The sequence below is a fragment of the Muscardinus avellanarius genome (genome assembly GCF_963383645.1).
Source record: "Muscardinus avellanarius genome assembly, chromosome: 1".
In the NCBI taxonomy this organism is placed as follows: Eukaryota; Metazoa; Chordata; class Mammalia; order Rodentia; family Gliridae; genus Muscardinus; species Muscardinus avellanarius.
The window spans coordinates 179,089,904-179,103,783 of record NC_137786.1 but is presented as its reverse complement, the minus strand read 5'-3'; the positions used below and the strand labels follow the sequence as shown (position 1 = coordinate 179,103,783).

General features: G+C 53.4%; 2 protein-coding genes across 2 annotated transcripts; one reads left to right on the top strand and one right to left on the bottom strand.

The window, feature by feature from the left end:
• Window positions 1-1,560: 1,560 nt before the first annotated feature.
• On the top strand, window positions 1,561-2,799 carry CHRNA10 (cholinergic receptor nicotinic alpha 10 subunit; the record flags this gene model as incomplete). The annotated part of the gene is made up of 2 exons (XM_080718863.1): window positions 1,561-1,837; window positions 2,351-2,799. 2 exons carry the CDS (start codon window positions 1,561-1,563, stop codon window positions 2,797-2,799), a joined length of 726 nt encoding a protein of 241 aa, XP_080574989.1.
• Window positions 2,800-2,954: 155 nt separating this feature from the next.
• LOC308258811 (GPI-linked NAD(P)(+)--arginine ADP-ribosyltransferase 1-like) lies at window positions 2,955-8,545 on the bottom strand (the record flags this gene model as incomplete). The annotated part of the gene is made up of 4 exons (XM_080689436.1): window positions 2,955-3,043; window positions 6,360-6,401; window positions 7,484-8,216; window positions 8,483-8,545. The coding sequence occupies 4 exons, from the start codon at window positions 8,543-8,545 to the stop codon at window positions 2,955-2,957; spliced, it is 927 nt and encodes a 308-aa protein (XP_080545562.1).
• Between the last annotated feature and the right edge of the window lie 5,335 nt (window positions 8,546-13,880).

Here is a 13,880-nt window from a genome sequence, read left to right as displayed (position 1 = left end):
CTCCCTGCCCCACAGGATGAACGGAACCAGGTGCTGACCCTGTACCTGTGGATCCGGCAGGAATGGACAGATGCCTACCTACGATGGGACCCTGCAGCCTATGGCGGCCTGGATGCCATCCGCATCCCCAGCAGTCTTGTGTGGCGGCCGGACATCGTACTCTATAACAAGTACTGCCTGCCTGGGCCCTTCCCCACCCTTGCCCTCTCAGGGTTTCCTCAGCCTGGCTCGCACGGATCCCCTCCCCACCACCTAAGCTGGTTGTTGTGCTGCCCTAGAAGTTTTCCCTGGGCTCCTGATGAGCTGCCAGAGCTCACAGCTCCACCATGCCTGTCCCTTTAGGCTGTCCCAGGCCAAGGCTGACTGAATGTCTCCTGGGAAGCCACTCTGTGGTCTGGCCAGTTCTGTCCCTCAAGGAGAGGTGTGTGGAGCACACGTGCCTTTCTATGGCCAACCTCACCTTTCCAGCAGCTAGGAGTCTCAGGGCTTCCTGGGTCTCTCCTCCAAATCCAGCCCCTGGAGTATTTCTTTATGTCACCTTAAACCAATTGTCTCCCAGACAACACAGGGCATTGAATATCCCATGGGCCACTCATGATGAGGTGTGTGTGCGTGTGTGTGTGTGTGTGTGTGTGTGTGTGTTACTGGGGGTGAATCCATGAGAGTCTACTTTCGAGCCACACTTTAGTCCTATTTGATTTTTTTTTAATTAAAAAAATTTTTGCCAGGCGTGATGGTGCACACTTGTAATCCCAACACTTGGGAGGCTGAGACAAGAGGATCACACAGGTTCAAAGCCAGCCTTAGCTATTTAGTGAGGCTCTCAGTAACTTAGTGAGACCCTGCTTCCAAATAAAGTATAAAATAGGTATGGGAGTATAGCCCAGATGTAGAAAAGTCCCTGGGTTCCACCCCCAGTACCACAAAAATAATTAATTAATTAATTGGTGGTACTGGGAATGGAACCCAGGGGCACTCTACCACTGAGCTACACCCCTAACCTTATTTTTTTAATTCTTTATTTTGAAACAGGGCCTCACTGAGTTGCAAAGGGCCTCACTAAGTAGCTGAGGCTGGCTGCAAACTGTGATCCTCGTCTCAGCCTCCCAAATGCTGGGTTTACAAGCGTGCGCCACCACGCCCGGCTTGATTTTTTAAATTGTGAGACAGGGTCTCACTAGGTTGATGAGCCTCTCCACTTGCCGGGAGGGTCCTCCGCTGTGCAAACCTCCTGTTCAGCTCCCCCTCAGCCCTTTCGGCAGCGGCCTCCCGGGGGCGGCCTGCTGAGCCCGCTCCCCCCGCAGGGCGGACGCGCAGCCCCCGGGCTCGGCCAGCACCAACGTGGTGCTGCGGCACGACGGCGCCGTGCGCTGGGACGCGCCGGCCATCACGCGCAGCTCGTGCCGCGTGGACGTGGCGGCCTTCCCGTTCGACGCGCAGCGCTGCGGCCTGACCTTCGGCTCCTGGACGCACGGCGGCCACCAGCTGGACGTGCGGCCGCGCGGCCCGGCCGCCAGCCTGGCCGACTTCGTGGAGAACGTGGAGTGGCGCGTGCTGGGCATGCCCGCGCGGCGGCGCCTGCTCACCTACGGCTGCTGCTCCGAGCCCTACCCCGACGTGACCTTCACGCTGCTGCTGCGCCGCCGCGCCGCCGCCTACGTGTGCAACCTGCTGCTGCCCTGCGTGCTCATCTCGCTGCTCGCGCCGCTCGCCTTCCACCTGCCGGCCGCCTCGGGCGAGAAGGTGTCGCTCGGCGTCACCGTGCTGCTGGCGCTCACCGTCTTCCAGCTGATCCTGGCCGAGAGCATGCCGCCCGCGGAGAGCGTGCCGCTCATCGGTGAGCAGGGCCTGCGGGAGAGGGAGACTGGCAGGGCGGCGGGGGAGCAGGCCCTCACCCTGAGGCTGGAGCCTTCCCTGGAGAACAGCCCTCCCGCTGGGGGCAGGGAAGTAGATCCTCCCTGAAGGCCTTAATGGAAGAAGAGCTTCGCCTCCAGGGTCCTAAGGACAGGCCAGCTGTAGAGTGCCTGCTCGCGCCGGCTCTCTCCCATGCACCAGACCTTAATGCCTCAGGAAAGCATCCCCGCAAACCTACGAGGTGGGTCCCTTGTATCCCAGGTGCACAACAGGACGGGCATCTTGCCCTGGTCATGCTGACAACCATTTGAGCCTCCAGCAGGGAGGATACCAGACAGGGAGCAGGTACCCCAAGAGGGAGGTACCACTGGGAGGGAGGAGGAGAACAGAGCTCTCCCCTTCGTATCCCTTGAGCTTGAGGAGTCCTTGGGGTTCTTTGATCTGGGGGGAGGCAGCTGAGCGGCTCAGAATCCCCAAGTTCTTCTTGCTCTTGCAGGGAAGTACTACATGGCCACTATGACCATGGTCACGTTCTCCACGGCACTCACCATCCTCATCATGAACCTGCATTACTGTGGTCCCAGTGCCCGCCCAGTGCCCGCCTGGGCTCGGGCCCTCCTGCTGGGACACCTGGCCAGGGGCCTGTGTGTGCGGGATCGAGGGCAGCCCTGTGGGCAGTCCAGGCCACGGGAGTCAGCCCCCAGCCCCCAGCCCTCCGCTGGGCCCCCAGCAGGCCCGTGCCAGGAGCCCCGTTGTCTGTGCCGGCAGGAGGCCCTACTGCACCATGTCGCCACCATCGCCAGCACCTTCCGCAGCCACCGGGCCGCCCAGCGCCGCCATGAGGACTGGAAGCGCCTGGCCCGGGTGATGGACCGCTTCTTCCTGGGCATCTTCTTCTCCATGGCCCTGGTTATGAGCCTCCTGGTGCTGGTGCAGGCCCTGTGAGGGCCGGGACTGGGTCCCTGGGAGCTGCTACACCACAGCACCCACAGGCAGGGCTGCAGGGCCGGCCGGCTGCTGGTTCTCACAGGCCCAGCCTGTCCCTGCTCACTGCTGTGCAGAGCCCCGGAAGCCCCCTCTGCAGGACCAGCACTACTCATTCACAGTTCCCGAGGAGACTTGTGGCCCCCGTGTCCTGAGCAAGAGGGTCCAGAGGCCGCCACTTCCCTAAACACAAAGAGGAGGAACTCTAAGGAGCAGGATCAAGGTCCAGGCCAACTGACTGTCCCTGCTCAGAGCTACACCTCAGAGTGGGAGAGAGCAGGTCACTGGGTGAGAACCAGCTGCCAGCCAGGCACCGCGGCACATCCTGTAATCCCAGTACTTGGGACGCAGAGACAGGAGGATCTCTGGTTGAGGTCAGCATCAGCATCTTAGTGAGACCTTGCTTCAAATTAAAAAACAGAAAGGGCTGAGGGTGTGGCTTGGGGGTAGAATAAATGCCCCTGGCTCGATCCCCAGTACTTAGAGAAGAAGAGCAGAGAACAGGAGCAGCTGCTGCATTTCCTGTCTTCCTAAGCAGCTGCTGTTCCCAGACCTGGTCTTGCCTGACCCTGCCAGGGGCCTGGGGAGCAGGAGGCTGCGCAGACATTTACATAATAGGTAAGTGCCTCGCACCTCCTTGTGTCCTGCTTCCCCTTGGGCCCACGCTGGTGGAGGTGGGGGTCCAGGTTTGTCTCTAGAGACAGGAGCCTCAGGACTCAAGGAGCAGCACAGAAATTGCATCTTCACTGAGGAAAAAATGCCTGGGAATGACAGGGAGCCTGGGAGAGAGAGGACTTAAAGCTCTTCCTGTGTCCTGCTCGCTGGCCTCCATTCCCACTCACTGCCCTGAGGAGAGCTGGAAAGTGTCCAGAGGAGGGGCCGTGCAGGGACCCGCTCATCACAGGCATGGGCTCCTCGTGGGCTTTCATGGACCTCCTGGACCATCCCTGTGGCAGAGCCAGTGCCTGCTTAGGGAAGCTCACAGTGTGATCTGGGAAGCATCCCGGGACCCGTGGAGCAGGGAGGCAGGGCTCCTAACCCAGAGAAGGCTTCCTGGAGGAGTAAGTGGGGGCTCTCCAGGAGGTCTTGGGGGCACTGAGGAGCACTGGCCCCCTGGCCAAGTGCTCTCCTCCCCATTAGCAGCCAGCGATTCAGCCTGGCTTCTGTCTGTCTGTCCTGAGACCTCCCACCTGGGGAAGGTTTATTCCCCAATTCTCTCCTGTGTCTCCACTGGCAGCCGTCATACGGTCTTGAATCCGAATCCTGGTACCTTAATTAATTTTCCAAATTAGTTTGGTATGCCAAATTAATTTGCAGAGTCAAATAATTGGTAAAAGCCTTTGTGAAGAAGGAAAAAGAAATTTATTGATTTACTAGCAAACTGGAGAAAGACAGTGAACTTAAGAATTCAAAATCAAATCATGGATTCTCCCCAAATAAAGGAATCGAGGTCACGTGGGCTGGTAAGAAGAGACAGGTTTGATGTGTAAGTGGTCCTTGGGTTGGTTCTTCCTCAGACTCTCGGGAGCTAGGTCTTCATTCCGTCGGTCCATAAACTATTAGAAGCCTGTTCCTTGTAAACAAGGGAAGAAGGAAAGGGCAAGAGGAAAAACAAACTTTGAAAGAGGCCATCTGTTGGCTGCCAGGGTTGGAAGCAGGCTGCTGTTACACTCCCAGAGTTTGCTGGGGAACTTGGTCACACGAGGAGCACCCAGGTCTCCAGTGTCCCCAGGCAGCAGAGGCGGCAGGTGGGGCTGCACAGTGTGTGCTGGTCAGAGGAGGTCCGCACCCCTGCGAGGGCCCCACCACAAGGAAGCCAAGGAGCATCCAGAGCACCCAGGCAGTGGAGAGAGAGCCCTGGCCCCAGGCTGCAAGGGAACAGGAGGGAGAGAGATTTAGGAGCAGAGTGAGGACATGGAGGTGCCAGCCAGCCAGGTGGAGCGAGCTGGAAAGGCTGAGGTGCAGATGCAGTGCAGACAGCCCTGAAGAACTTGGGAGGAAGGGGGCAGAGAGGAGGGAGCCAGGGAGAGCCCAGCCCCCCTCCGGAGCCCATAGGGCTAAGCCCCTGCCTCTGTAGACACAAGGAGGAGTTGCAGGCCTGGATGGAACATCGGGCAGGGATCTGAGTGGGGTCAAGGGATGCTGACCAAGCTCCTCTAACCACACCCTGGAGGAGACTTGCTGGGTGGACGTGGGGAAAAAAATCCAATATTTTCTTTCGGGGAGTATGTGTGTGTGTGGTGTTAGGTACTGGGGATTGGATTGTATTCAGAGGTATCTACCTCAGACTTGTACCGCGAGCCCTTTTTACTTTTTAATTTGGAAGAGGGTGTCACTGGTTTCGAGAGCCTCACTGAGTTGCTGAGGATAGTTTCAAACCCATGGTCCTCCTGTCTCAGCCTCCCAAGTACCTCCATCACCTCCAGCTGCCCTTCCAAGAGCCTGAAATTACATCAGAACTGTAAGAGGAGGCCTGAGTTGGGCTGCAGACAGCTTCTGGACCTGGTTCTTCCACTAACTCTGTCACCTGGGCAAGCTGCTTTCATTTCTGGTCTCAGTTTACTAAAGAGTGAGAAGAACGTTTCTGTCCTGCCTCCCTCAGCAGACCGTCAGACAGTGAAGATGTAACAAGGGGATGTGCGGGGAGGGTGAGAGCCGTCCTGCTGGGTGGTTCAGAGCTGGCTCTAGGGCAAGTGGCCTGGAGTCCATCCCTTATTAGCCGTGTGGCACAGGGCTGGTCGCCTCTCCTCTCTGGGCCCTGGTTCTGTCCTGTGTAGATTGGGGTAATGATAGTACCTACACTGCTGGAGTGTTGTAGCATTAATGGCATGACACATCTGGACTCTGGTTCTACTGGCAGCGTGGAGGCTGGGAATCCTTCTGCCCACCGCTGCAGAGCCCAGAGGGAGGGCCGAGGGACCCGTGGTGGGGGCGGGGAGCTGCTGCCATTCCCTAGAGGTGGGCCGTTCTGGCCTAGGTAGGAGTAGGTGCGGCAGGTGTTCAAGGGACACAGAGAGGGGACTCAGGTATCATCTGACCCTATTTGCTTATTTCCAACTAGGGAAACTGAGGCCCAGAGAGAGAATAGGTTGGTCATAGAGAAAGTTAGGGGGGAGCCTAGACTAGAGGCCAGGCCTTCAGCAGCCACAGCCTCAGCCTCTGTCTTTGAAGGGGGTCTGAGGGACCCCTGAGAAGAGTACCAGAGACAGTGCATCTGCAGGAAAGAAGGCCCAAAGGAGGTGGTTGTGGGAGCAGCCCAGATCTCTGGGGCCTGACCATAACCCCTCGTGGGAAGGGGAGGCAGAGCCAGGGAACAGCAGGTGTCCTGGCTCCTTCCCCCATAAATATACCTCCTCTGGGAGAGGCTAGCGACCCCACAATTACTGGTTAAGAGGGCTCACCATTTCATTATTATCATTAAGTAGGTGGTTAGATCTCAGGAGGAGATCTAAGCAAGGGCCTGACCCAGGGTGGCCTTCCCGCCCCTACACGCTGAACCCTGAGATCCCAGCAGCCCTTACCTGAGCTGTCCAGATGGCAGGGCCCAGACTTGCACTTCTTGGCTGTAGGACAGAAACAGCAAAGAGACAAAGCCTCAGCGGCTGCCCTGCGGGGAGGGTCCTCAGCGCCCTGCTGGCCAGCCCTGGTGGGCTTAGGAGAAGAGGGTGCATTTACCCTGTTCTCCCTAGGGACAGGACCGCCCTGGATGCTGTTTGAGAGGAGCTGGAAGGGGGCAGCCACGGAGGGCAGGGTCCCTCCAGGCCACGCCTGTTCCCTCCGCCTGTAGCTGTCTGCTTGCCACGCTCCCCTCTGCCACAGCGAGTCCCAGCCAGGGAGGAGCGGGTCTGTGCTGCCAGCCTGTCTCCACAGTGGGACCCGCGGCCCCACCGGCTCACCTCCCGATGTCCCTGTGTGCACAGGACCGGCCAGCTGCCAGTCTTCAACTAGGAGATTGTCCCCACAGCCCTGCAGAGATTAAGATTGGGCCTGACTGGGGCTTCCTGCTCTGGCCAGTCCCAGGGGTGGACAGGAGTAGCCACCACCTCCTGGCTGGCCACAGCCTGAACTTCAGCAGTGCCCACCTGCCCTCTCAGCCCTGCTTCCCAGCACCCCTGGGGCTCCCAAGTCCTGTTCTGGCTCTAATGGGCTCTTACTCCGACAGCAGTCTGCGTATCAGTGCTATGTCTGCAAACGAATTCCCTTCCAGCCAGGAGAGTGTGACCAGGTGTGCTTGCCCCTCAAATGGCCCAGGACCAGTAGGCAAGTGGCCAGCTTTTGTCTAGACACCTTCAGAAGCCTAAGTGTACCCCTCGATGGGTCCGTGGAGGGGCTGGTACATATGACTGCTCACCTTACTGCCAGTTCACTTTTTTATAATTTATTTTGCAGTAATGGAGATTAAATCCAGGATCACTCTACTCTGAGCCCTTTTCATTTTTTCATTTTGAGATAGGGTCTCTCTGTGGTGCTCCGTCTAGCCTTAAACCTGTGATCCTCCTTTCTCAGCCTCCTGACTAGCTGGGATTACAGGTGTGAGCCAGCATGAGGAGTTTTCTTAATATTTCTGTATCCCTAGGATGTGGGAAGGGGCTGGGTTTGCCAAAGTCCCTCCTAGGAGGAGGAGCCTCCCACACCCGTGCCTCACCTCGGATGTACTCGCAGTTGTAGGTGCTGTGCTTGCCCTGAGCCTTGAGTGTGTTGTAGATGGGACGCTTGGCGGGTTGGCTGACATTGGCCACCTGGAAGGTCTCAAAGGGGGGAATCAGCACCTCGTCCTCTCTAGGGAAACAGGAGTATCCCCAGATGGGAGCCCCGAGGCAGGTCTTGATGTCAAAGAATGTGTCCTTCCCGAACTTCTCAGCTTTCTTCTTATTCAGGGACGTAGAGGTAAAGCTGCCCAGCCGTACCGTGACCCCAACCCCTGATGGCTTTAAGCGCACGTCCCGCACCCCTCGGTACACATGGCGGCACTGGGACTTCTGGTCCTTGACAATCAGCTGCAGGGCCTGGGTCAGCAGGAAATGGAACGTCTTAAAGTTGAAGTGGTGGAGGTAGTAGTCTCGGTCACTGCCCCCCCTGCGCACTGCGACATTAAACTCCCTGTACAGGAGGCCCTCGGCAGTGTAGGCCAGCAGGGCCACCCCGTGTTCATCACGGAAGCCCGGGGGGAGGTGTTTCCGGTCCCGGCATAGGGACCAATTTCTCTTTGCCTGGGTCCAAGCCTTTGCATACACTTCGTTGGCCCTGAACTCAGTGTCGTTGAGAGCTGGGAGGGCAGCTATCATGGATTCAGTACAGCCCACATATTGATCATCAAAGGAGGTTGGGGCCATGTCCAGGGGTGCTTCTGGTGCTACTGCACTTGGGTGGCTCTGGACCTGAAGAGGAGAAGGCAGCAGGGACTTAGAGGGTGGGCCCTTACCAAATGGGGTCCTGCCAACCAGCTCTCCCCTCCAGGGAAAGGGTGTACCCAAGGCCCTAAAGGCACTTGGAGAGCAGGGGGTTTGGGAACTGCTGGCTCAGCCTCCCCCACCAGCATCTGGGCTGGCCCCTTGGGCAGAGCCATTCCCCAGGGAAGCAGTGGCATTCCCTCCTCCCTCTGGCCCTCCCTGCTGGGAGGATGGGACTTAGAGCATGACCACACCTGCAGTGTGCCCATGAGGCCCACAGACACAAGGAACAGCAACCCTGTGGCAGGAGTCTGCATGGTGGAGGTGACCCACGACACTTGCCGTCTCTTTCTCCTCCTCTGGAAATTGTACCGTTAATCCCTACACATTAAAAAAAAAAACAAACATTAATAGTAACCCCAGTACGTGGGAGGCTGAGACAGGAGGATCACAGGCTCAAGGACAGCCTCAGTAAGTGGTGAGACTCTCATCATTCTAGTAATACCTTGTTTTATTTGACCCTAAGACTGACCAGACCACCAGAACTTGTCTAGTGACTACCAGACTGAGATCATCCTAACCTACCTTTTCAAGCCCACCCCTCTTGAAACACCCCTAAAAGAAAAAAGCCCTGCACTATCTAAGATGTCTCTCTACCTCCTGAGATGGCCTGCATTCTCCCTTGAGTGCGTATTTATGACTTTCCTAAATAAACCTATGCCTCCGTCTCTAACTGGCATATGATAAAATTATTTTCCATCACATTAACCAAAAACCTCTCCCATCCTGAGTTCTTCGGTTGAGGAACGAACCCATCACCCTCGACTTCCCCACCTCCCTTCTTCACCTGCTTGACTCCTTCAGGCCAGGTGCCTGACTTCAGGTTACTCCAGAGAGAAGTGCGCTGGGAATAGGCTCCTTTTCTGAGAGTGGCAGGCGGCTGCTGCTGCCCAGCTGAGGAGGATTGAATTTATCCCCAGAGCAGGGCACCTCCTAGTTCTCCTTTCTGTTGTGGGAGGTTCTCTCTTACACAAGTTTATTTCTCTAGCAATAGACAAACTACATGAAACAAACGGGTGCTCAAGAAATGTAATTTTTTTTTTTTTTTTTTGCGGTATTGGGGGTGGAACCCAGGAGCATTCTACCTCCAAGAGACACCTCCAGCCCTATTTTCCTTTTTTAATTTTGAAACAAGGTCTCACTGAGTTGCAAAGGGCCTGACTAAGTAGCTGAGTGTGTTCACGACCCACGATTCCCCTGCCTCAGCCTCCCAAATGCTTGGATTACAAGCCTGCACTACCACGCCCAGCAAAATGTAGATTTTTGAATAAGTAATTTGGCATATCTATCTGAGTTGGTTTACTCAGGTTTGGGCAAATGGTAATGGCAATTTCAATGATTTGACATGAAGAGCAGAGTGGATATAAGGCCACTGAAACAGTGTTTTTTGTGTTTGTTTTTTTTTTTTTTTTACCACTAAAACACCTCTTCCTTTAGAGTGTGAGAATAGATATTTTCTAATAAGCAAGAATGAATTGTAACTGTGTGTTGTGATTCATGCCTTAACCCCAGGACTTAGGAGATTGAGACAGGTGTATGGCAGGAGGAGGATCCCCTCAGCCATAAAAGGAGACTCTCGGCGATGTAGTGATACCTGCTTCAAAGACAGAGACAGAAACAAAACAGCTGAGGTTGCAGCTCCACGGGAGAATGAGCCTGGGTTCAAGGCCCAATACCAAAAACAAAACAAAACAAATAAAATCAAAGAACGGTAATGTGAGCCAGTGGTAAGTTTCAACCCAAGTTAAAACAGTTGCCAGTGAGGGAGATCCGAATATATCTTGTTGGAATATTTTGTTTGGTTATTCACATAGACCTCTCAGATACAAAAATGCTTCTGCAACTGCCCCTTTGTAAAGAAATGAATACCTATCTGCATTAGTAAATGGCACAGAGAAGGCAGGTAGAGGATTTTCTATCTGGATTTTCTATCCTTTCTACTTAGAAAATACTTTTTTTTCCACAAAATGAAGAGATGTGGGTCTGACACCTGGGCCAGAGGTGCCCCAGTTGGCTGCTCCCTGGAAAACTGCATCTGAACTACACAGAGAACAACGCAGATAACCCTGGCTGCACATGCGCCTCCTCCCCAGCCTTTGAGAGCCTGTGCCACCTTCCTTCCCCCAGAGCTCCAGGCCCCTCAGCCTTCTGTTCAGGTCTATGTAAAGTCCATCCATCCTGCCCCTCTGAGTCTCCTGTGTGATGGTTTCCGTGCTTGCGCACATTAATGGGGTTGTACGCGCTTTCCCCTGTTGGTATATACAGGGTCAGTGTGTTTCAAAGACTGAAATGATCAAACCTATAGGGGGAAAAGAGCACAGTTGAAGCTCCCCTACAGTATGTCTATGTCCTTAGGTCTCAGGTCAGGGAGGGCGACCTGAGCAACGAGAGGCAGCTGAATGGTGGTGGGGGGTTTGTTCATGGCAGTGCCATCTTCGACCTCAGGAACAGTCCTGACGATAAAAGGAGATGATTTGGTTAAGCTCAGCTAGTGATTGGCCTCAAATACATGTTCAGGATGAATTCTTTTCTCCCCAACAGTCTACTGACATTGAAGATCCAATCTGTCAGAAGAAGAGACAAGAGGGAGGTTCTAGAATATCAGCTGTGATATTCTGAATGTTTATCCCCTGACACTTTCCCCTGAGAGCCACCATCTTGGAGTCATTGAGACTCAGGGAAGGTGACCCCTAAGATGGTCTGTTGGGGCATGTTGTGAATTTGATGTAGAGGGAGAGGCCTGCTGGAATTTTTCTCATCTGCATTAACATCACTGCAAAAGAGAATAAAATTGTCTCCCATCTCCAATTGGAAGTCTCATTATCTACTCAAAAAAGAGGACTGAGGAATGTAACAACACCAGTATTGGCTTCCCTCAGAGATTCATCTCCGGGCTCCTTCAAAATCCAAAGAGACGCCGGGCGTGGTGGCGCACGCTTGTAATCCCCGCACTTGGGAGGCTGAGACAGGAGGATCACACGGGTTGGAAGCCAGCTTCAGCTACTGAGTGAGGCTCTCAGCAACTTAGTGAGACCCTGTTTCCAAATAAAGTATAAAATAGGTCTGGGAGTATAGCCCGGAGGTAGAAAGCCTCTGGGTTCCACCCCCAGTACCACCAAAATCCAATGAGACTTTCACAGAGACCATTCTTTCACTCAATAATAGTTAGTATGCTCTCAAAATTGTCTTCATAGCCCACCCTTCCTCTCCCTTGTAGAAATGTGTAATATACACATCTGTGAATAATGTTAGTCAGGACAATCATTTCATGCCTTGGGTTTTCCACCTTGCTTTGGTTTTCCCATTTTGCACATGACTAAATTTGTCCGCATCTTCTCCAGTTTACTGTTTGACAGATTATTCCAGGGAGGCTTAGAGGGAAGAGGGGAACCTCTTCACTGCTTCTCCGGGGAGTTTTCTTGCACTGCTGTGCTGAGGCTCCTTTTGGTGCCTGTGTCTCCTCTGTGGCTATGCTGAGAGTCCACCGACCCTCGAGTCCGTGTGATCCCTCCTGCAGTCTCTTCACAGGGAGCGCCAGGGCAGAATCTCAGGAAGTACAAGCCCTTTCTTCCACCATTTGGTTGCATCATGCGGGCTTGGTCAACACCCAGAACTGAGAGAACTCAGCATGCTCTCAATTCTGAGAAATGCTTGTTTAACAGGAGTGGAGACACACATGGTTAAGTCCTATCTTAACGGTCTTAGTAAGGTCTTTTCTCAAGGCAGTCTTATCTTTTTGTTTTTCTATTTTTCTGTCAGTTTCCTCATTTAAAAAATTCTGACTGTAGTACGATCCATTGAAGGAAAGGGGATCATTCAGACATCCTGAGGGTACATGGGGAAAGCCTGGTCACCTGGGACACCAAGGTAGGAGCAGGTGGATGACAGGGGCATGAGGCATAGGGCTCCATTTTGTACTCTAGGTGTCTGACTTGCCTCTACTATTTTCAAATTCTGCCCAGTTTTGGCTAAAAGCTTTCTGGATTGGCAGACATACCCCAACCCCTTGGTTAAAGAGCTGCTAGGTTTCTGGTGGTCACTTCCCTAGTCTCCATCTAATCCTTTCCTTCAAGTAGCATTGATATGGGCAAAGAACAGAGTCCTGGAAATATTAGTAGTTAACAATTTAGACTTAGACTAGGGAACATGAGAAGACCCCTGCTCCATCCTCCAATTGGTAGGGAAGGGAAATGGAAACCATAAATCAGAAAGTGTTTGCAAATCAATGGGACCAGTCCTCCCTTGTGTATACCAGGAGACAGGACACTACAGGGGTCATCTGTATATACAAACTAGGCAGCCCCAGCCCAGCCAGGGTACAACTGCCTGATAAGAGATAAGGCTTTGAGTAACAAACATTTTCTGCTTTCTATGTACTGCTTCTGTTAGGTGTAATAAATTTCATGTCTTCCCTTCCCTTTTTTTTTTTGAAGTTAGGTGGCCAGTTGTATAAGAAGGTTTGACTGCCCAGTGTCCGGGAAGTTTTCAGCCTGGGCTTAAAACTTAAAAAAGGACCTGCATATTCTATTTCTGGCCCCTGGAGTTTTCCTTTTGTCTCTTGGTATAGGCTGTGGGGAGCACACTTCTCCAACAGCCTCAAAGTTTGGCTACGAGGGTATTTCTTATAAAAGAATTTGTTAATGTCCTCTGAAGTTCAGTGAGAACTATTTGCCAATGAAAAAGCAAGCATAAGAGGAAGGACCATCAGCTCATCCTGGGAAAAGACAGAGGTGCCAGTTCCTGCCATTTTTTCTCTCCCTGTCAGGCAGGGTCAGCTGCAGGCAGCAGGGCTGCTTGCCAGAGAAGTGGAAAGGAAGAGTATTCCTATTTCTCCTGGAACCTTGGATATATCTGGCTTAGTCATGGGCCAACACGGCAACTTCTGTGGGTGTTGTTTTCCATGGTGAAAAGAATTTCCACAATGCCAGTCAGAGATAAATGCAGAGGTTTTAATTTATGTAAAGTAAAAATACATGTTAAAGAAGAGCGTTGGTCAGCTTGGGAGCATGAGAGTCTCAAGAGCCTGAGAGGCATTGGGTATCATTGGGGTCCTTCTTTTATAGGGGTCCTAGAGAGTGGGGTGACTAGGGACACATGACTGGATGGGGGGGTCTAGACTTTTACCTCCCGGAATTGATGGTGGTACCTGATCTTGTCCCTCTGTTAGAAATAACTTTGGGGAAGAAAAGACGCATGGTAAAAAATTACTTGGCAAGGCGATTTTTGCAAAAAAGAGTGCCCCCAGGTATTTGAGAGAGGACACCTGACAAAAAACCAGGTGGGTCTTATATCCCTGATGCAGGGCTCCTCCTGCGCTGAACTCCTATTGGTGGGAGTTACAGCATCACATTCTTCCCAGTCAGCTACAGTGGAAGAGGGAGGGAGGCTCAGCACCTGCTGGGTAGAGACCCAGAAGTAGTATTGTAGATCATATGGTAAGTTCATTCCCATTCTTCTGAGGATCCTCTATACTGTTTTCCAAAGTGGTTGCATTAGTGCCGGGCATGGTGGCACACGCTTGTAATCCCAGCATTCGGGAGGCTGAGACCTGGAGGATCGTGGTTCACGGACAGCCTCAGCTACTTAGTGAGG